This window comes from Rhinolophus sinicus, linkage group LG10 (genome assembly GCF_036562045.2).
Source record: "Rhinolophus sinicus isolate RSC01 linkage group LG10, ASM3656204v1, whole genome shotgun sequence".
Classification (NCBI taxonomy): Eukaryota; Metazoa; Chordata; class Mammalia; order Chiroptera; family Rhinolophidae; genus Rhinolophus; species Rhinolophus sinicus.
The window spans coordinates 40,150,381-40,172,409 of NC_133759.1; the positions used below are offsets into that span (position 1 = coordinate 40,150,381).

The 22,029-nt window shown below is 40.1% G+C and overlaps 1 protein-coding gene across 1 annotated transcript; it reads left to right on the forward strand.

Annotated features, from left to right (window-relative positions):
- The first annotated feature begins 471 nt into the window (after positions 1 to 471).
- Positions 472 to 21,085, forward strand: CCDC174 (coiled-coil domain containing 174). The gene is made up of 11 exons (XM_019747017.2): positions 472 to 601; positions 2,859 to 2,963; positions 3,696 to 3,796; positions 8,358 to 8,416; positions 10,427 to 10,604; positions 13,587 to 13,682; positions 15,035 to 15,177; positions 15,631 to 15,725; positions 16,259 to 16,391; positions 18,040 to 18,192; positions 19,314 to 21,085. The coding sequence occupies exons 1-11, from the start codon at positions 560 to 562 to the stop codon at positions 19,610 to 19,612; spliced, it is 1,404 nt and encodes a 467-aa protein (XP_019602576.2). The 5' UTR covers positions 472 to 559; the 3' UTR covers positions 19,613 to 21,085.
- The last annotated feature ends 944 nt before the right edge of the window (positions 21,086 to 22,029 follow it).

Genomic DNA, 22,029 nt, shown 5'->3' on the forward strand with positions numbered 1-22,029 from the left:
GAAGTACGTAAAGTGGCACAGAGCATATTAACGTTAGTGTTATTATTTCTACTAAGATTAATATAATAATCCTTATCTCATGTGACTTTTGTGAGAATTAAATAAATCAACGGGCAAAAATTATCAGACAGTGCCGGACATATAGCAGGTCCTCAAATGATTTAGCTCTGTCCACTTTATCTTTTTTTTCACTACGGTATTTTCTTTCCGTCCTCCCCAAGATGGCGCCATAGTCCACACCCAATCCGTCCCTCTCAAGATGGCGCCTATCGCGCTGAAAGACATATTCGACCTTCTAAAGATGGCACCAACACTAGCCACTTCATCTGCCCTCTTCAAGATGGCCTTAGCAGTTAGCGTCAACCCCGGTCACCTACGACCTTCTCAAAATGGTGGCGGACGCATTGCACTGCATTATGACCATCTCAAGATGGCGCAAGCGTCTCAAATTTAGCGTCGCTCTTTTAACAGATACTTCCGGTTGCGCCGGAGGCAGGCGTTTGAGGCCTGCGGGGAACCTTGAAGTATTCACGTCCAGCCGGGACATTCGGGCGCGACCATGGACCGGAGGAAAAAGCCTTTGGAAGTCACGGCCTCTTCCGTGAGTGCGAGCATAGATGATGCTATGGGCTCCGAGTTCTTCCCACCCCTACCAGACAAGAATCTCGACCTAGTTTGTTTCTTAATTCGGGTCCCAGAACTGGCCTCCCTTCAAACAGGAATCCGGACCTGGCTCCCCTCCTCAGACACGCACCTGAACCGTGTCTTCCTCTGAGACAACCCGGCCAGCCCTCCTTGCCAGCCTGGTCTCCCTTACGGTCGGGGAGGGACGCCGGCCTGTGCTTGCTGTGCACACACATCCCCCTTCCTGGTTCTCCAATCCAGAGACCAGGAAGGTCCTTCCAGAACTTGAGAGAGTGTGACTTATTCCCCTGGATCCGAGATCGCCCAGCGTCCCCAACCAGGAACTAAACAGTTGTTAAGGCTCCCATAGGATGCGGTGCCTGGGAGCTGTAAGGTCTGACACGATGTAAGCGACTTTTTAAAAGTTAGCTACTTCTAGGAAGAAAACCTGTTCGGAGTAGTTATTTGTGCCAGCACTTTATATACACTATCTTATTGACTCCTCCCAACTGCTTTAGGAGGTAGATTGAGGCCCAGAAAAATGAAAGGCTTTCCCCAGCTTACATACAGAAATCTCGGTGATAGAACTGGCTCCCTCTGTCTGGTTGACTCCAAAGCTGTTGCCTTTTCTATCGCATCAGAGCAAATTGCCTAACCTTTGATTTAATCTTGACTCTACTGCAGTGTATTAAGATGCAAGGGGAGTACTAAGGAAAATATCTAAGTGTCCCAATATTTGAGCCCCTTTTCCTTGTCTAATACTGAAGAGTGGCATTAGTTATTATGTCTGAGGGTTAGGAACCAAAAAGCAACACATATTAAAGTTTACCTATCCTGACAGGTTAAAATTAGCAGTGATCATAAATGGAAATGCTATCTGGGAATTGACAATTTTCTGAGCATCTTTCCTTTTAAAATTCAAAAGTAGTTGCAGACTAGGAAAATATGTGGCTAGAAAATTGATGTGGTTAAGAGAGCTTATAAGAAAAGGTGAAAGTTTTTAATTTGTTTTTTAAATTTTAGAATATTAGGTCCTGGGATGAACGGCCCTTTGCATTATTAAAATTCCTGCTAAGGCTACTTTTAAATTGATTGCTTCCAAAACAAAAATCAGTGAACTCAGTCATTTTGAGTTCCCTTAAAAGTCAGTCCGTGATGCTGTGCTTTATAAGTTGCAATTTACAAATGCAGGTGTGTATAAGCAGCTGTGCCTGATCCTTAAAAAAGAAACTCTCATTATATCCTTTTTTTATAGAGTCGACACTGGTGACTGATACAGCTGAGGGCTAGCAATGAGTATTCACTCATTTGTCCTGTTCCCCTTGTCCTGGCCTTTCCCATTTTATAGCCCTGTGATTGAGTTAAACTTTCTAAAACATGCTAAGACGAACTTGGAATCATTCTTATTCACTCAGTCCACTTTATTTCTGGCTGTTGAAATCTGCCTATGTTTTTAATTCAGCTCAAAGCTGCTTATGATGGCTCTGGACAGAAGGAAATGCTCCCTTACCTGAACTTTTCTGCTACTTTCTTCAGCTCTTAATGCATTTATTGCTTCTTAATGGTATTATAAGTTATCTTTCTTATTAGATTGTAAGCTCCACTTGAGGCAAGAGTTATGTCGAATTCATATTTCTATCCTGTTCTTCATGGTCAAGGGCCAGGCACGTACTGTGTACTCAGATAGTTGCTAAACACAGACATTTCCCTGTAGAAGTGATACATTTTGATGATTAAGTGAGGTTATACTTTAAGAAAAAGCCAAGAACAGTGCCGATCAGAAAGAAGGTGTTTAATAATATTAGTTGAACTTGAATCTAAAAGATGCAGACTTTAGTGTGGCCAGTTAGCTCAGTTGGTTAGAGCGTAGGGCTAATAACACCAAGGTTGCTGGTTCGATCCCCGCATGGGCCACTGTGAGCTGCGCCCTCCTCCAAATAAATAAATAAATAAAATAAAAGATGCAGACTTCATTTACTTTGCTTTATCACTCTTTGCTCAGAGGAAAGCCTTTGAGTATTGAAAGTTAGAGTAGAAATACATTTCCAGCAGAGCTGGGATGAAATATGACTTGTTTTTATTTTGTACTGGGTTCTACATGTAAGCATTTAATTTTGTATCCATTTTTGTGCATTTATAGGAACTTGAAATCTTGCTTTGAGGATTACAATAACTTAGAAATCCAGTCACTCATAGAATTAAATGTTTTTGTTGGTTTATTGGTTTTATTCTAGTTGGTAGACCTTAAGGCTGAACTCTTCCGAAAACAAGAAGAATTCAAACAAGAAAAACTTCTAAAAGATTCTGGAGTTTTGGGAAAACCAAAAACAACTAACAAGGTAAAAATAAGATATAATTATCTCCACTGATTTCAAACATGGGGAATTATTCCATACTTAAGTTTTTGGAAAGTGTCTGTGGTGTCTGCTATATATAAATATTAAGGAAAAATCTCTGCCTTGTATTTGAACATCTACATGAAATGTCTGAAATATTAAAATTGAAATTAGTAAGATTACTTAAAAGCACACTTTAATGCTCTAATTCTTTTGTACTTCTTTTTGGAAAAGAACATGTTATTAACAAGTGGTCTGTTGCATTCTAATGTAAGATTATCTAGTTTTACATAGATGTTTTAAATCTAAATAGACATATATAGTATAGAAATAATAGAAAAAATATCAAGGTCTTTAAAAGTTGTGAATGGTTTTCCAAATTTTATAGGTAATGTATCTACTATTTGTATTACTGATTCTTTGTAATACATACATTTTCATTAGAGTCTTGAGTTAGGTAATCATTCAGGAGATAAAAGATAGAGAAGTAACACTATGCAGTTGTACAAAGAAATTCTTTATACAGTTTAGGGCGCTTTTTTTTTTTTTTTTTTCCAGTTTCAGGTTTGCCATGTACACTTTACTTGCAGGATGTAACTAGGCTGTCAAAAGATCTAATCACCATGGATTCATAACATCTAATAGTCTCTCTCTTCTTTTTTTCTGCTGTACAAGTAGAAATGTTTTACAATCATATTTGGCGGTTCTGTTTTGTCTTTTTAAATTATTCTCCAGAAATCAAGTATCTGGAGCAAACAGAATGCAGGAGTTTCAAATAGAGCTGAGAAGGATGCCGAACAGAAGATTGAGGAACAGAAGACTTTAGACAAAGCAAGGTAAACTTGAACTCTGATAAATGTAGTTACCACTGAGGCTGCCCAAGCAAGGAAATGAAAGTGCAACCTTTACTCTTTTTCATTTACAGTTCCAATTTTTATCATTCTTGTAGCCAAATACTCTATAAATATAAAAGTATTCTAAAAATAATAGAATTTCCAGATGGATTTGTAGTCTTGAAAGAAGAAAAGACATACCCTCAGTTTAAAAGATGAAAGTGTCCCGCTTTGAGCCTCTTTTAGACGTTAAGATTGACAACAAGTGTTTAAGTAGCATCCCCATGGGAGTGTAGTTCTGGGCTAGGTGGTATGACATTAGCATTTAGAAACTAAATTTCCCCCCCAACTTTTTAATATGAATAACTTCAAATCAACAGAATAATTGAAAGAAGAGTACAAAGAACATTTTAATACTTTTCACCTAAGTTCGCAAGTTAACATCTTTCCACATTTGCCCTCTCTCTGTCTCACTTTTCCACTCTCTCTCCCCCTCCCTCTCTCACATGTGTACACACCTATGTAGAGAAACTTTGTTAAATATCATGATACTTTACCTGTAAATATCTTGGCATATATCTTCTAAGAACAAGGACATTTTCCTACATAATCACAAAACCTAAGAAATTTAACACTTATAAAATAGTATTATCTATTATATGGTCCATTTTCAAATTTTACCAATTATCTTAGTACAATTATGTCCTTTAAAGTTTTGTGTTTTTTTTTTATTTAACCCAGGATTCAGTCAGAGATTACACGTTGCATTTAGTTGTCATATCTCTTTAGTTTCTTTTAATTTAGAACACTTTCCTTGTCTTTTTGTTGTCTCTTGTGCCATTGATTGTTTTATTTCTGTGAAAAATACCATTGGGATTCTAACAGGTGTTGCATTGAATCTTTAGATTACTTTGGGTCATATGACATTTTAACAATATTAATTCTTCTAATCCATGAGCATAGAGTATCTTTTCATTTATTTGTGTCTTCTTTAATTCTTTCATGTGTCTTATAGTTTTTAGTGTATAGGTCTTTCACCTCCTTTTTAAAGTTTGTTTCCCAGGTATTTTACTCTTTTTAATGCAATTATAAATGGGGCTGTTTTCTTAACTTCTCTTTCTGATAGTTTGTTATTAGTATATAGAAATGTAACAGATTTTTGTGTATTGACTTTATGTCTTGTAATTTTACTGAATTTGTTTATTCTAACAGTTTTTTGGTGGAGTCTTTAGAATTTTCTGTATATGAAGTGTGATTAAACAAAACGATGAATGTTTAAATAAAAAAATTTTTTTATTACAGTAAAAGATACAATGCCATTAATCCCCCTAAAAATACTCCCCCTCGCTTCAAGCACGCTTATCTGATCATTCTTGCCACTTTCTGAAGCAGTTCTGGAAGTTCTCTTTCATGAGTGTCTTCAATTGTGCTGTCATAGCTGCCTCGATGTCCTGTATCATTTTGACTTTGGGGAAGAGCCAGAAGTTACATGGTGACAGATCCGGTGAATAAGGTGGATGAGGACACACCGTGATGTTTTTGACAGAAACTGCCATATACCAGAAGCGATGTGTGACATGGAGGATTATCATGATGGAGGATTATTTATGGCACTCTTTAAAACACACTTTCTTTCAACCATAGCTCACACTCCACTGACTGCACCAAACAAGTTGACACTTGTCACACACTGTTATTAAGGTTTGATGGGCAGCTTCTCATATTGAAGATCCCTGCCTTTCTGTTGGATGGCACTCGGCAGCAGCATTCACTGTATTTGTTGATCACAACGGAAAGGCTCCCTGTAACACATCGCTTCTGGTATATGGCAGTTTCTGTCAAATCAGAACATTACGGTGTGTCCTCATCCACCTTATTCACTGGATCTGGCACTGTGCGACTTCTGGCTCCTCTCCAAAGTCAAAATGACCATGAAAGGTAAATGTTTTGAATCGATTCAGGACATCAAGGCAGTCACAACAGCACAACTAAAAACATGAAAGAGGACTTCCAGAACTGCTTCAGAAAGTGACAAGAACGATGGGATAAGTGTGTTTGAAGCAAGAGGGAGTATTTTGAGGGGGATTAATGTCAATGTGTCTTACTGTAATAATTTTTTTTTTAATTTAAGCATTCACCGTATTGTTTGATCACATCTGGTATATCACGTCATCTGCAAATAATGACAGTTTTACTTCTTTCTGACTTGGGTACTTTTTATTTCTTTTCTTGCCTAATTACTCTGGCTAGGACCTCCAATACTATGTTGAATAAAAGTGGCAAGAGTGGGTATCCTTGTGTTGTTCTTGATTTAGTGGACAGCTTTTAGCTTTTCACCACTGAGTATGATGTGATCTATGGGCATACTCTTTTATTACTTACTCTGTATAACAGAGTTTTGCTTGGTACTTTGCTGTGACTTTTCTATCTAGTAACTTTTTATGTATTACTTTGGTTTCACTGTGCTTGTGAGGAGTCAAGTCTGTCCATAATCTGCAGGACTTCTGCGTCTCTCCAAAGCTCATACAGACAGACAGTTCCATGAGGGTGTAAGGCCTTCAGCAAGTTGCTTGTCCCTTAAGATTCTCTTTATCTATGAAGTGAGGTGGTTAGTACATAGTTCAAGAAGTCTCCTGGGGGATTAAAGGAGAGACGTAGTATCTGGTACATAGTGGGTTCCAGATAAGTGTCCCATACGCTTGCCCTCTGAATTCCATCTTCCTTACTCAAGACTAAAAAAATTGTTCTTTAAGTCACCAGTAACTTCCTCATCTACTAAATCCAGTGGCCATTTCTCTTACATCTTCCTTGATCTCCGTTATTCATTTGTAGTTTCATCTGCCATCTTAAAACTGTCTTCTTCCTGTTAACACTGCATTTAGACTTCTTACCCTTTTCCATGTGCTCTTGTCCCTGCCTGTCCCTGCCTATTTTGTATCACTGTCTCCTTTCTCAACACCCTCTACCATACTGGTCTCTCTTTGATCACGTGAAGCTCACTCTCATTTCATCTTTCTTCTCCCTGACTTGCTTTCTGCCCCCTGATCCTCCCATGATTGGCTTCTACTTGCTGTACAAGTCTTTGCTCAAATGCCGCCTTCAGAAAAGTTTCCCCTAACTGCCCTATCTGATGTAGTGTTCTGCCCAGTTTCTCTGTCCTGGAAGCGTGTTTGGTTTTTTAAATTTTTTAGTTTTATTTTCACTAAAACAATAAGATCCTATGATGACAGCTTGTTACATTAAGCTCCCTCCAAAACAGAGTAACTTAACCTGTTACAAGTTGAGCACTCAATGCATGACAAAGGGCCTCCCTTGGTGAAACCTGCTTTGACTTCCTCCCCTCCACAGCACTTGTTTACTGTCTGAAATTCTCTTTTTCATTGATTGATTTATTTTTTCCCCCCTAGAATGTAAACGTCATGAGAGCTGGGTCTGTGTTGTTCTCTGCTGAGTCCTCAGCACCTAAAACAGTGCTTGGCATAAAGGAGGCATGTAGTCAGTACTTGCTGAATGAATGTGTAAAATGGAAGCAGAATTTTTCTGACACAGATGATGAAGATAAAGATGACACACTGATGCTTTACGTGTGTTACCTAATTAATCATTACAGCCCTGAGAGGCAGTGCTGTTTTGTCATCTATTAGGAGGTGGGAATTGAGGTACAAGAGAAGTTAAGTAACTTTTTCAGCGCACACGGCCATGTGATCAAGGGGCTTTATTGCTTTTGGATGCCATTAGAAATGAAATTTTCCATTGATATTAAGTATGATCCTTTACAAGCGAAAGCTCAGATGACCTCTTTGGGGCTCTTTCCCATTATTTCTAGGATAAAGTGTGGCTAGAATAAAGAATTGCCAGCCGTCTTACCTTAAGTGGGTCTGGGCCCACTAAAAAATAAATGTCACCGGAATTAACGTGAGCAGAGGGGCTGCTGTATTGAAATACAGCAGAAGGGCTGCTGTATTGATGTTTGTTTTTTATTAGCTGTGCGTCATGAATAAATTATTCATGTTCTGTATAAAACACATATTGCCACCTTTTTAACAGATTTATAAGAAGTTGATCTGTAGCTCCTTTAGAGAAAAACCTGCTAAGCTGTGGGTGACCAGGTCCCTTGTATGAAAACAATAATACAAAGGGTTTGCATCGAATTTGGTGATCTACTTGGAAGGTTGCAGATAGAACATGTTTTTGTTTAGACATCTCTCTTTCTTTGTGGTATTTAATTTAAGTTGCATTTGGCATTTAAACTAAGTTAGAATTGTAATTCGTTCATTTATTCATTCCTCAAATACTGATTGAGCACCTGTTATGTGCCAGGTATTGTTTTAGGCACTGGGATACATCATGAGTAAGAGAAACATGGGCTTACGTTTTGATGGCAAAGCAGATGTGGCTGGGTCTGAGGGTCCCCTCAGAGTGGGGAAGCCAGTTCTGGTTATGGCTGCCTGGTTGTAAAGCTGGGCCTCTTGGGCAGGCTGTAGCAATGAGGCCGAGGGTGGGGCAGCCTTACCAGGGGTGGCAGTTCTACAACATTTCTAATACTTGTCTTGTTTTCTCCTAGGGAGAAATTGGAAGAAAAAGCTAAATTGTATGAAAAAATGACTAAAGGAGACTTTATAGGTAAATAACAATAATTTATTTACACTTCTTTATTTTCTGTAATTTATACAGCCCTATGATATTTCATTATTCATTAATAACTGTAAGATTAGGGAGAAATTTTAAAAAATCAAGTTGATTATTTTCTGTGCCAGAGATAAGAAAATCATCAGTAGTTTTCCAGTTGCACAGTGGGACTCAGGCACATGTTCAGTGCCGTGCGGGGACAAACAAGTACAATATAAGCCAGATCCTCTGCCCCTGCCCTCAAGGCAAGGGGTGTCACCAGTGGAGGGACATGGCACAGAACAAAGCAAAGTTAGAAAACGAGGTCTAAATGGGCCACAATTGTGAACAATTACAGCTGTGTTAAAAAACTGGGAGGAATTATGGTTATATAAGGGTGCTAAAGTTAAGTTTCCTGTTCCCTATTTTTCTCTATTTTCTGTTATTTCTGTGATGTGCTTATGATTGTTTTTAAAATAATAAAAAAAGATCCCCGTTTTCTCATACTGCCCAGAAAAAGAAAACCCAACCTATTGTTAGACAATAGTAGGAGAGCTTTTACAAAGCAGTGCATATTTCATTTGCCCAAAGGCATACGTGGAAGTCTTCAGAGAGAAGACGGCTCTGATATGGGTCTTAAAGGCTTTGGAGAGCTGGAGAAAGGGATTCTGCAGGGGGAGAGTTGTGAGAGCAGATCAGCAGGGGGACCAGAGGGCCAGAGGTGGCAGTGCCCAAGGGGCTGGGAAGTGGGGCAGCAGGAGAGAGGCAGGCGGGACCCCAGTCACGGGCTGCCCACCAAAGCCAGCTCCCTCTTCTCAGACAGCAGGACTGCGTTCCCTGCGTGGCCGAGGCCCAGCTTGGGAAGGTCAGGTACTCTCAAAGCTGGGGGCCGTGGGAGAGGCGTTGCCTTCCTTCTGAGGAAGCCGCAAAGTGGCCAACGAGGAGGCCTCACTGTTAATTGGTCTGGTAACTCAGCTCTGGGAAAGGACATCTCTTTCCCACTGGAGATATTTTGTGACTTTTTAAAAAAATTATTGTTTGGGAAAGACTTTATTTAAAAAAAAAAAAATTCAGGCTTTACTTGCCTTGTTAATAATACAGAAATGAGGTCCAAAGGAGTTTGCCTGTAGATGTGCAGATTTGGGTTTGTCCAAACCACAGGCCCACCTCCCGATAGGCATATTGGACTTGCATGTTTGGCAAAATTAAGTTTTGGAGATTCAGTTTTTCTCCACTGTACAGTGGAGTAACACCAGCACCCGGTAATAGGGAACCTAATATCTATTCCATCTCAGAGGAAAAGACTCAAGACTATCTTAAATCCTGCATAGTGAAACTTCACGTAAACATTATTTGTAAATACATCAGTATACTGGGTTAAGTTAAATTGAAGTCATGGGTTGCTGTGTTTTAGCTTAAATAGAACATAAGCCCTGAGGGCAGATAGCATCTTACACATCTCTGTATGTCTTCCAGACCCTGGCACCCTGTCTTGCCTGAAAGTGGTGTTCATTGGATTGAAAAGAATTCAAATGACTTCTTTTACCTCTATTATGACCCTTAAAACACTTAACCATACCACAATAATATAATTAGGATTAAGTGATGCAGCCTCTCTGATTAGAGAGGTGTATTACCTATAATAATCCAGGTCTATTGTCCTGGTCCGATGACAAAGAGAAGTGTAGTTCTACTTCTGTTTACATAATTGGCTGTATGAGTCTCTTGAAATCAAATGATTTTATTTTCTAAAATTACATTCTGAGACAGTATTGCTTACGCAGTATATTTGACAAGGCAGCAGAAAACTAGGCTTTTTAAAGATTTTTTGCATGGTGTGTGTTTCCGATCGTCTATTTACAGCTTCCCTGTCAGGTCTCCAGGTGGCTCCACCCTTTGTTCAGAGGGTGGAAGCATCAACTAGTGAACTGTCAGGGGCATGGAGCCACCCAGTGACTAATGTGACTGCTTCATATCAATTCTTCTTTGATGTCAAGACTCTGACAATTGCTTTTTATGTCCTAGATGAAGAAGTGGAGGATGTGTACCTTGTGGATTTCACACAGAAGCTCATCGACAAACACAAAGAAATGGAGGCGTTTGGTGCCAGTAGAGATTCTATAAAGGCAGCAGAAAGAGACGATGATGAAGAAAATATTTCTGACAAAGATATACCTCCTCCCCAGGATCCCAGTGAAGAATGGTTGGTGATATTACATGATTTGATCGTACTAACATCGTCAGGCTTGTGTTTACTTTTTGAGAATGATATTGTTTGGTTATGATCAAACCATTTCTCTTTATTCTTCCTCTGTTTTCTTTCTTTTGAGACTCCACTTTAAGTAAGATGTGATTTACCGATGTAGAAACAGTAGCGCCAGTGAAGAAATAATTACAAATAAAGACTGAGAGCTCTTGCCATGTGCCACGCACTGTGCCAGGCTCAGGAGGTATTGATACGCCTGTTTCATTGACGTGAAAGAGTTGTTTAAGCAGAGCATGTTCCTTTGTTACCTGGGCTGCTGCCTCACCCATGTCTTTATTCAGATGTCATGGAGAGCTGTTGTCTAGGTAGTTGGCGATCTCTGGTTCCAGTAAGCCTTACTCTGGCTGTGACATTGTTTGGCAGTACGGATAGTCTAGTAGGCATCATAGACCTTGGACCTGGAAAACACAAGCTCCAACTGTCCTGGCAATGATGTGACCTTGATCAAGTTCTCACCTCTCTGAGGCTCAGTTTCTTCACCTATAAGGCAGGGATGGCAGTCCCTACTTCCTCTGATGGTTTACCTTAGACTCCCTACAGGAAGTAAGAGTAGCTAGGATACCCAAGAAACTGCCATCTGTGGAGTATAAGCAGACATTTTGTAAATATTTTATTACTGAAATTATTCTGGATTTTACCTACATGTAGGTGAATGATGGGGAAACCAAGCTAGTCTTTTCTTTACAAAGAGACCAGTGTGTCAATATGTAAAGAGACCAGAATACAAATTCCATTCTAATCATTTCCTCTACTTAAGACGTTGTTTAGAAACTTGTTCATACGTGCTTAAAATTGGGCAGAGATGCACTGATGCTATGAAAATGTCCTGGGAATAACTCTGCCTGCCCACCCTCCTGCCTGGGCAGAGCCCACCTGTCTTTTCAAGATTCAGATCTCCTCCTCCTCATGGGGTTTTGGTCAGGAACTGTTTAGGATTGTTTGCAGCATTTGTTGACTTTTGTCAGCCTTGGGCCCTTTGGGCAGGAATCCTTTATGAGCTGAAAAGAGCAGACCCGGCTGCTGTGGAGCGCAGAGTATATGCTTCTTACCCCTGAGGGTGTCCACATTGATCCAGATAAAACATTCGCCTTGGAATAGAACGGATGTCTTCTTACCTACCTTCTAAAAACTAACATCTGGAGGAGGTTATCTGGCTGCATGTTTGCTATAAGCAACTAAAAGAGTCTCATTCAGTCTCTTCTGTGAATGCTGCTTCATTGTAAGTGATTTATCCCTCGTCTGAACTCTGGTAGCACTTCCTGCTCCTTTGGGTCTTACCTTTTCTTTATTATTGACACATAACTAGCTTCGTTAACAGAAAGAAATTTGAGGCAAACTTTTGGTACTTTTAATATCCTGTCTGCTGTTAGTAAGCATTTCATGGGCGTATCCCTTAACTTCCCCCAGAGCCCTTTGAAGATGGCACGACTGAGCCCTCTGGTGTTTCTCTGGTACCTCAAGTAATTGCTTCTCTGAGTGGTTACTCAGTGATTGCTCATTACGTAGAGCACTTGCTGACGACTGTCTTGCCATTTCTATTTTGATGGGATCTGTATGTTTTGGAGGCCGCTAGAAATAGAAAAGCCTGTGATTGCTTTTTGTAGCAGAAATCTCGTCTCCTTTGAAAAATTTAATGTCTTTTTTTTTCTTTCTTATTAATGCTTTATGATTACAAGCAATTTGTCAGTGATTTGAAGAGTTTGGAGGGCAATTGAAGGTGTCTCAAAGCCACCGTATGGTGAAGGAAGACACAATGCAAGCAGTTCTGACACTTCTTTTGTTTTTAAATTAGGCTCTAGAATTGTAACTACTTGTAAAATCCTTTCTGTAGTTAAATTCCAGGTGGTGGAAAATCTTTCTGCAAAAATACTGTACATAATTACTCAGACCATCTGGCTAGATGGTTTTCTTTCTCCATTCATTAAAAAAAGATGAAGAAAAAGAAGGAGTAAACTGCTTTCTTCAGTTGGAGGTTTTATTTCTTGTGGTAATCAGCTTTAGGACTATAGCAATGGATTCCCATTCAGGTTTTAAATCATGGGCTGAAGTTGGAATCAGCATGTGTGAGAGGAAAGAAATTGCCACAAAAGCACAGCCATATATATGCATGGGACTCTGACTGAGTTGTGTTTTCAGCACCCTGTTAAAGGCTATGTGAAATTCCCTGCCCATAATTAAAAAAAAAAAAAAAGAAAGAAAGGAAAAAAAATCTATTGCATTATAATGCAAATGAAATGTTTTCCATGAAAATCTGCCCATATTTCCGGTTGTGAGACATCAAAGTATTTCATTTGCTTTGCTGTCTGCCTGACTCCTCTAACTAGTTTGGGCAAGATTAGGAAAGAGGAACTAAGGGTAAAAGCAGGCTGGCCTGCTGGTGAGGTGCTTTTGTTTTACAAAGTGTGTTACTTAGCTTCCTCCTAGTTAAAAAGAGTCCCCAAAATACCATGATGTATATTAAGAAATAAATTTCTAATTCGTTGGGAAGAATTTTACCAATTAGAAGAAATAAAGGAAAAAATAAAATGTCAGATTTGGGAAGCCTGAGGAAATAAGTTGAGAGTCTGGTCCAAAGCAAAGTTATTATGATGCTAATAAAATATTTGGAATTGTCTAAACCAGATTAAAATAAATTCTGAGATATTGCAGCAAAAGTCTGTACAGGTATTTCTCTTTGAAATCAGAAATGCACATGATCAATCATTTTCTACAGTTTCTAAAACTAAGATTTAATAAAAGGCACAATGTATTTATCATGTGTCAACTTTTAACTTAGAAAGCATGTTCTTATCAGTGGTCTCTCAGATTGAGGGGTGTTTTGGTAGTGAGGCCTACATTAAGTTTTTTACTGCGCGCCAACTCCCCAACTTAGGGAACCATATGTCGTGTATAACGCCTTCTTCAAATTTTTTATTTCAGGGTGGATTACGTGGATTCTTTAGGGCGATCCCGGCGCTGCATGAAGAAGGATTTGCCGCATCTGCTGGAGATGGATAAAAATCTTCAGGGGAGACTGTAAGTGTGTTATACGCAAAGCTTTGCCCAGGTCTGAAATGCAGACACTGGGATAGTTTTGTGGGTGAGGCTGTTTTCAGTTAATTATCTTTGGTGCTTCAGTAAGGAGATCTTTTTTTAATGTGTAAGAATATTTGCTGAAGCACTTTTTCTCGTAATCCACACTCAGGGAACAACCTGAACGGATGACCCATATTATGTAGCTACTGAAGGATGAGTTAGAGCTCTATTACAAGCACACCACAGAGTACTGTGGGTTCAGTTCCAGGCCACCGCCATAAAGCAAATATCACAAGAAAGCGAGTCACATGAATTTTATGGTTTGCCAATGCATATAGAAGTTATGTTTACACTATATTATAGTCTAGTAAGTGTAATAATAGCATTATGTCTACAAAAAGCAATGTATGTACCTTAACTAAAAAATACTTATTGCTAAAAAATGCCAACCATCACCTGAGCCTGTTGGAAAAATGACACCAATAGACTGGTTGCCACAAACCTTCAATTAAAAAAAACACAAAAACTCAATATCTGCAAAATACAGTAAAGTGCAGTGCAGTAAAGCAAGGTATGCCTATAATTGGAAGGATGTCTAATTACAGAGTAACAAATATGGAATAAGCCTAATCTAAACCAACCAACAAATCTGTGGAGAAAGGTGTTTAAGAATGTACACTTGGTTATCCCACAGCAAGTGGAGGCAGGGAGGTAGTTAGCTTATTTACTTTTTCTTTATACATCTGTGCATTTTGAAGTAAGGGCCTTATATTAGATTGTTTTTCCTGTGTGGCCTAAGACACACCTAAGAGATAACTTGCTAAGACATCCCAGGGAATAAAATTCCCCTCACCAAGAGCAGCTTTTGTGTGGAAAGTGTTGGGAGAAGGTCCATCTTGTCCAAGTCCTCCAGGTTCAGTTGGGCCTGTGCTTGGCACAAAGGAAGAAGTGCAGAAGCCCCGAGCCATCAGACAGGACACAAGGCACTGGCTGGGCCTCAGCGTTATGCATTTTCCTTGCCCTGCACAAGAGCCGATCCAGAGAAGGCCTGCACTTGCTCCCTCCCTGGGCTGCCTCCCTCTTTTCAATCCAGGACCAGGGTAGGAAGGGAAGTGGTTTGTCTTGAGTGCGGGCAAGATTCCGTTATGCTAATGTCACAAGTCAGCTGCTTGATTTAAGAAAGGTGAAAATACTTTTTGCGATTTCCCAGTGGTATGGTGGGTCAGAAACCTCTGTAAGAAACTGTCCTCTGTATCAACTGGAATTACTTATCCATGATCCAACTGACTGAACTGAAGCATTGCTGTCTCAGCTCTTATCTAAAGATAGTTTTTGCTCTATTCTCCTATCAGTTTTGTTAGTGCTGCTAATGAAAAAACCTTGCTATCTGAAGATATGAGAAAAGAACTTCAGCGCCAGCAATGGGAGGAAGAAGAAAGGGAGGCCCTGAAAAGGCCAATGGGGCCCATACATTATGAAGACATTCGTGAAAATGGTATAATCATCTTGCAGCTTTTAAATCTTTTTTTTATGTTGAACTAATGGCAAGCATAAAGGGAAGTATTCATAAAGTAGTAGTTCTTACATAGAAATAAAAGATTCTGCTTTGGAAATTGAAAATATTCCCTTTGTTCACTTCATAGCCTAAAAAGTACTCATATTGGGAATATCTTCCTAACAGAGGGTCTATTAATCCAAGAGTGTGTTCCCCAAGAGAAGTGGAGACAGCCTATGACTAAAAATTAATGAATTTTTGTTATGTTTATCACTTGGAAAACAGAATTAAAACTATTTCTAACTTGTTGTTTTGCTTAGATGCCTTAAAAAACAATTGTGACAAATATCACTGTGTTTCTTTTTGCCAAGTTTCTTGTAGGATATTTGGCCTGAGTGTAATTTACTGATCGGGGAAATCTATAATCTTTTGGATAATTTTGACTTTTTTCAGAGGCCCGGCAACTTGGTGTTGGATATTTTGCCTTTGCCCGAGATAAAGAGTTAAGAAACAAACAAATGAAGACTTTAGAGATGCTACGTGAGCAGGTACAAATTAAATTCAGAGTTTATGTTAAGAAGGATTTGAGAAGTTGGTTTCTTGTTGGAGCATACTGCATAGAAAATTAATTAGAAATTTAAATTGATATTCAGAAAGCAGTTATAGGTTCCGTAAAGGTAATTGCCATATGATTTTGGTGTTTCAGACTTTAAGATGATAGCTGCTCAGAAGTAACCTGTGTAACGTTGATGTCTTAAGTTTGGTTTCAGCTGGGGTACTTTTGGAGTGGCCTGGGGGACAAAATAGAAAGTTGTTTACGGGATTAAGGAGTAGAACAGAATTGGTTGGTTTTCTTGAACGTTAAGCCTTCAAGGATGCTCTGTGAACTCGTACTGAAAACATCAGAGGGCTGTGTAAGAGTATTTCATGGGTCTTCATTTTGAAGATCTCAAGGATAGCTTCTTAGAGGTGGCATGAAATCAATTAGTGTATTTTTAGAAATAAAATTAATTATTTCTTCCTTTTAAAGAGAAATATGAATTTGACTTAAAGCAGATTTCTAATTTTCTGTTCTCCTCAGACAACAGATCAGAGAACAAAACGAGAAAACATAAAGGAAAAGCGAAAGGCTATGTTAGAAGCTAGACTTGCCAAACTCCGACAAAAAAAGATGAAAACATCAAAAGAAGATGGAACGGAAGAAGAAAAGAGAGGTATGTCATGGCTCATGTTTCTAAACTTCAAAAGGAAAGATTTGAGTTCCATTGATGTCTCAATGATAGGACTGGCAGTATGGAAGTTAGCCACTTAGTTTTATTCTCTAAGCAAGCACCTTTGAAGTACTGCCAGGAGCAGTTTTTACAATCAAAGTGATGTGGAATGACACTCCAAGGAATATTTTTAGGTTATAGATCAGGTAATTAACAGTACATTGTGTCACTTCATAGAATTGAATGGTTTAGTAACTAAGACTTAGTTTAGTGGTGTACATACATGTTTTAAACCGAATTTTTTTGTGTGGCTTCGGTTTTTGTTGGTTATTATATATTAATTTATTTTAAAGAAGAAGTACATTCACAGAGTCAGATAATAAAATAAAGAATTTACATATACGATTATGGACAGCTTACCAATGTTAAAACACTTGGAAACACTGTTAAGTGTTATGGTCAAATAGCTCATTATATGAGTTAATGCTGGTCCAGGCTAAATTGCCATGACAAAGAGACCTCTACATAGATTGCCTCAAACAGGGGAGGTCTACATTTCCTTTTAACACTTCAGAGGTGGTAGGTGTCCAGGCAGGTGGTAGCTCTGCCCCAGATGGCCACCAGTCCCCAGCGTCCTCCTGTCTTGCTGTCACTGCCATCCCCTAGAGGGTTGCTCCCAACTGCACAGTCAGAGCTTGCTCCCCAGAGCTTGTTCATGATCCAGCACTGGGGACAGGGGCAAGAGGGGAGGGGAACCAGTTTCCTTTTTAGGAATGTGAGTCAGAAGTCACACACAGCCTATGTGTTTACATCCCACTGGCCAGAACAAAGCCATGGGCCACCCCCGATGCAGGGGAGGCTGGGGAATGGTATCTCTAGAGAAGTGCCATGTATACAACTGAAATGGGGGGGCTTTCTGGTCCCAAAAGGAAGAAGGGGCGTGTGGGTGTTAGGGGCATATAAAGCCTCTCCAGTCCTCACAGAAGCCATGGGCTAAGCCATGGGCTATTTTCTAATTCTGCACACAATTTCAGTTTAGCTTTGAACGGAAACCAGAAACATTTATGAATTGGAAAATCATCAGTTTAGTTTCATATAAATGCTGTCTCCCTGTAACATGTTAAACTTTGTATATTGTTTCTTTATTTTTGTTCTACTCCTGAACATCTGTCATTTGCCACCAATGTGTTTTAAAAAATCCATTTCCTTTTAAAGTATGGCCAAAATTGAATAGCCTACAGCTTGCTGCCACCCTGAGTTCCCTTGCTTTGTCTGAGACCCTTACTTTAGTTAATTGGAGGATTTCTGGTCCTTCGACTATTGGTCTGGGGAAACACAGAGACTTTGAAATCCATCCAACGTGGGTTTGCGCCCTGGGTCTTGTCACTCTACCTGTATAGCCTTTCTGAGCTTAATTTTCCTCATCGATAAAATGGGGATAAAATGGGGATACCAATACTGACTTTACTTGGGTTGTAACAGAATTAAATGAACTATTGTATATAAAGTACTTAGCCCGTTGCCTGGGACATAATAGGTGCTCAGTAGATACTGGTTATTCTACTCTTAGGATTAGCATATTCTATTTAAAAAAATTTTTTTAAGTATCTTTAAACTTTATTATAATGAAGTATTCTTTTGCAAAATACAGATGGAGATGTTATTGGGCCTTTGCCAGCAGAACCAGAGGCCGTGCTGACTCCGCACGTTGCCGTCCAGAACAGCAAAGTAGAAGTCATCATTCAGGAGAGGAAGGATACCAGGCCCGGGGTGCCGCACGTCCGGGAGTGGGACAGAGGAAAAGGTAAGGAGCGTGGGCTCCACGGCGTGAAAAGCGTCAGTGATGGGCCCTGCAGGAATTTTCTGGTTCTGCTGATCCGAGTGTGAGTCGTAGTGGTCCTTTGAGCCTTAAGGAATTCTTCACATCCTTGAACTTGTTTCTTCCCAATACCCAGCCAGTAGCCGTTTGTAAACAGGGGCACTGGAAAGGGCGATTACAAAAGATCAGGGTTCATAAGGCATCGTGTTGAAAAGACGAGGTTTTTTTCTTGTTTTTGTTTTTGTTTTTAAGAAGCTCTTGGGGAAAATTTTCTGAAATTCGTGCTGCCCTCATGTGGTTTTGCAGCTTTGGAATGCCATTTCTCAGGAACCACTTTTAAAATCTTATGAAGGTTTAGTATTTTAATGTATTCTGTGTTTTTAGCAGTCTCTTTTATGTTCAGTTGAAATGGTCTGCGTGTCAGTGTGTGTATCTGGATTCATATATGGTTCCATTGGGTTGTACCAAATATTTTGAAAATTTTTTTCTGTAAATACTCCATGGTGCCCATAGCAGCCTCTCTTTGGAAGAAGACTTACGTTTTATGCCTTTTTGAAAGAGGTTGTGTCAATACTACATTAGCTTGTGCTGTTTGGGCTGATGAGATCCAAAACTAAAGTAAAAGATACACAAATAGGTTAGCGCCTTTGGTAAGTGTGGCGTTAGAAATAGAGGTGAAATACCAACTTAGATTTGGACAGTCTCCTTCTGTCTTCTAAAACTCAAAGGACAACATTTGTGTTTGCTGTGAAGACCTATAGCATCATGTCAAACAAGGGTCTTGAGTGTTTAATTTTTCTGAAGTTCTCTCTCAAATGTAATTTTAGTGCCTTTTTGGCTATGTCTCCAGGGCCTTCCAGCCTCCTCCACAGAGCCTTCCTCGAACCTTTGCCTTTCTGGAAGTAGTCATACCTTTAGCCTGGTTCCTCATACTCTTGTAGGAGTTACCTGTGCCTCATATTGTGGCTTCGTTGTTGCTGTCCTTGTTCTCCAGAGAATGTGAGGTGGCTTTTAAAAAATACACACAATAACCGAAAAGTAATAACAATTAAGATTCAACTGATTCAATAGTCAGTTCTAATGATACTCTTTCTTATTTTTACTAGAATTTTCCTTTGGGTACTGGTCAAAGAGGCAGTCAGATCTCCGGGCTGAGAGAGATCCTGAGTTTGCCCCACCGTCGGATTACTTTGTGGGTCAAAAGAGAACTGGCTCTTTCTGTAGCCAGACATGGAGCAGACCTGCACCCGCACAGGAAGACCCAGAGCGGTACCCTGGCCAGAGCGGTGACCCCAGCTGTTCACATACGTCGTCCACTCCTGCTCCCAGCAGCTCACCACAAGCCCCCACGGTCACGTTCGAAACTCTGGATGATATGATATCATATTATAAACAAGTGACATGAACTTAAACATTGTGACCTGGGTCGTACTGTTGATGGTGCCTGCCTTTCCCAGGGTGCGGAAAGTATCTTTAGGGACTGAGTTGTAACTTTCTCTTCCTGTCCTTTCCCTAGAAGATACAGGTCGGATTTGTCAACAAGGAAGAAAGTGAATGGTACTATGGGAAATCTTTGGCCACTTGGCTGTTCATGTCTTTCTAATTGCTATGGAAACATATTCATCTGTACTTCCATGTAAGCTGTGATGGAGTAGAAATACTCTGTAGCATTTGACACCGCGGAGCTTGTAATCGTGTTTTTTTTTCATACCCACTCCCATGACTTACTTCGATTTAAGGACTCTGCTTTCTTTCCTTCTGCAAATAATAGCACGTAGATGTCTTTTTGCCGAAGATTCAGCTTCCAGATCAGTTGAGGGAGCATCTATCAGTTGGAACTTTTGCCTGTCAAACAGTGGCAAACGAGGGGACACTGTGTGTGGGGCAAAGTAATCTAGTCTCCAAGTGGACCCTGAAACTGGAGCACTCTTAAGCAATAACATGAAAACAATAAGGAAGATCAGAGAGGAGAACTTGATAGTCCAGAAAGGGGAGAAGTTGAAGTCACTAACTTTTATTGTCATCCTATCCTAAGTGACGATTATCATCACCCGTGCTTTCAGTAAGTGTGTATTGAATGACAGGCCCATGTGGGATCTCTTGGGCCTGGTCAGAAAGCGACATGCTCCTTAGCTGGAAGGGTTAGTTTTGCAGCTTGGCTATCTCCGTTACTCCCACTCTAGGCCCTCATTGCTCTCGGGAGCCAAGTCACTTCAGAAACCTGATTGGGATAGATTTGGGCTGGAGTGAGGGGCAGGTAGGGTCCCTTCGCTTTCCTAAGAACAGTTGAGTGATCAGGGCTCCAGAAAAACTACCTGTACCTGGATACCGCCCCTGTCCTCTGCCTGCTACACCTCAGTGCCCTGTTTACAGCTGCAGACAAGCAGTAGGAGTTGGCCACTAGGCCCACAGGGCTCGTGCCTGCGTCCCAGGCCAGTGAGTCCTATAAGAATGTGCTCGAGCAGGTCCTCCAGGTACCCAAAGGAGCCCACCCTCCCCTGGGCTCTGTGATGAGCATGTTTTCCGTGCCCACAGCACAGTGGTGATGGGGGTACCCCTGTTCTCATTATAGATCGTAAATTGGAGCACAGAGAGGGTCAACAACTTGTCTGAGGTCATGTGGTGTTTAAATGGCAGATCTGGGACTTAAACGCAGATTGTTTAGGCTCAGGTTTGCTCCAGACTTAATGCTTTCTCCAGCACCCTCTGCTCTCAGTCTTGTTGCCCCAATATCAAGCAGTATTAGACAAAAATCCCAAATTCCTACAAACTTAACCTCTAAACTCCATATTGAGGAAAAGTTGCCAGAACTATTAATGGTCATTCTGTCAGCCTAACCAGACAAATACCTCTTTTAACAAATATACATTGAAACCAACTGACTTGGCTGCCTTTTTTATAGAAATTGACAAGCTGATTCTAAAATTTATGTGGAATTGCAAGGAACCCATAATACCCAAAACAATCTTGAGAAAGTACAAAGTTGGAAGACCCATACTTCCTGATTTCAAGACTTAACTACAAAGCTACAAGAATCAAAATAATGTGGTACTGACATAAGGATAAACAAACAGATCAATGGAATAGAGTTGGGAGTCCAGAAATAGATCCAAACATCTGTGGTCAATTAATTTTTGACACTAGTGGTGCCAAGACCATCTAGCGGGGAAAGAATCATTTTTTCAACAGATGATTCTGGGACAACTATCTACAGGCAAAATAATGAATTTGGACCTATACCTCATGCCCTATACAAGACAACTCAAAATGGATCAAGGACCTGATAGAACTAACGCCACAAAACTAACCAAAACAGCTTATAGGACAAAAGGAGACAAAAAAATTTTGCAATATTAAAAAAGAAAAAAAAATTAGATATCCTGGAATCAGAAGGAAAACAATACACAAGTATGAGAAAGATGGAAAGAGGATGTATTTATAAGGTAGAGCAAAAGGACTCAAGGAAAATGGTGGAGGAGGGACAGGAAAACTAGTCAGACGGCAATAAGCCGATGAGTATGGGAGCCAGTGGTCATGGAAGAGGCCACCAGAGAACCTTTTGTTGCCCAGAACGCCAGGGGTGGATGGTGAAGCAGTCCGTGCACCACTGGCTCATGGCCACTGTCTGCTAATGACTCTAAGTTGGATTTTCTCTAGGGTTTCTGAGACTGTATAAACCTATTCTCAATACCCGTATAACAGCAGACATTTAATTTAGTGTTGTGTGAGCCCAGTTACATTCTCTTCCATTTCAGAGCCCGAGTTCAAGTGCATGGCCCTGTTTTGTACGAGTGTATCCAGCAGATGGCATTAGAGTTCTTA

Excerpts from the sequence above, each read along its gene's own strand:
- CCDC174 (XM_019747017.2), top strand. The coding sequence starts at position 560 with ATGGACCGGAGGAAAAAGCCTTTGGAAGTCACGGCCTCTTCC. Across the intron at positions 16,392-18,039 it reads AACGGAAGAAGAAAAGAGAG|ATGGAGATGTTATTGGGCCT; the intron begins GTATGTCATGGC and ends TGCAAAATACAG. Across the intron at positions 18,193-19,313 it reads GGAGTGGGACAGAGGAAAAG|AATTTTCCTTTGGGTACTGG; the intron begins GTAAGGAGCGTG and ends TATTTTTACTAG.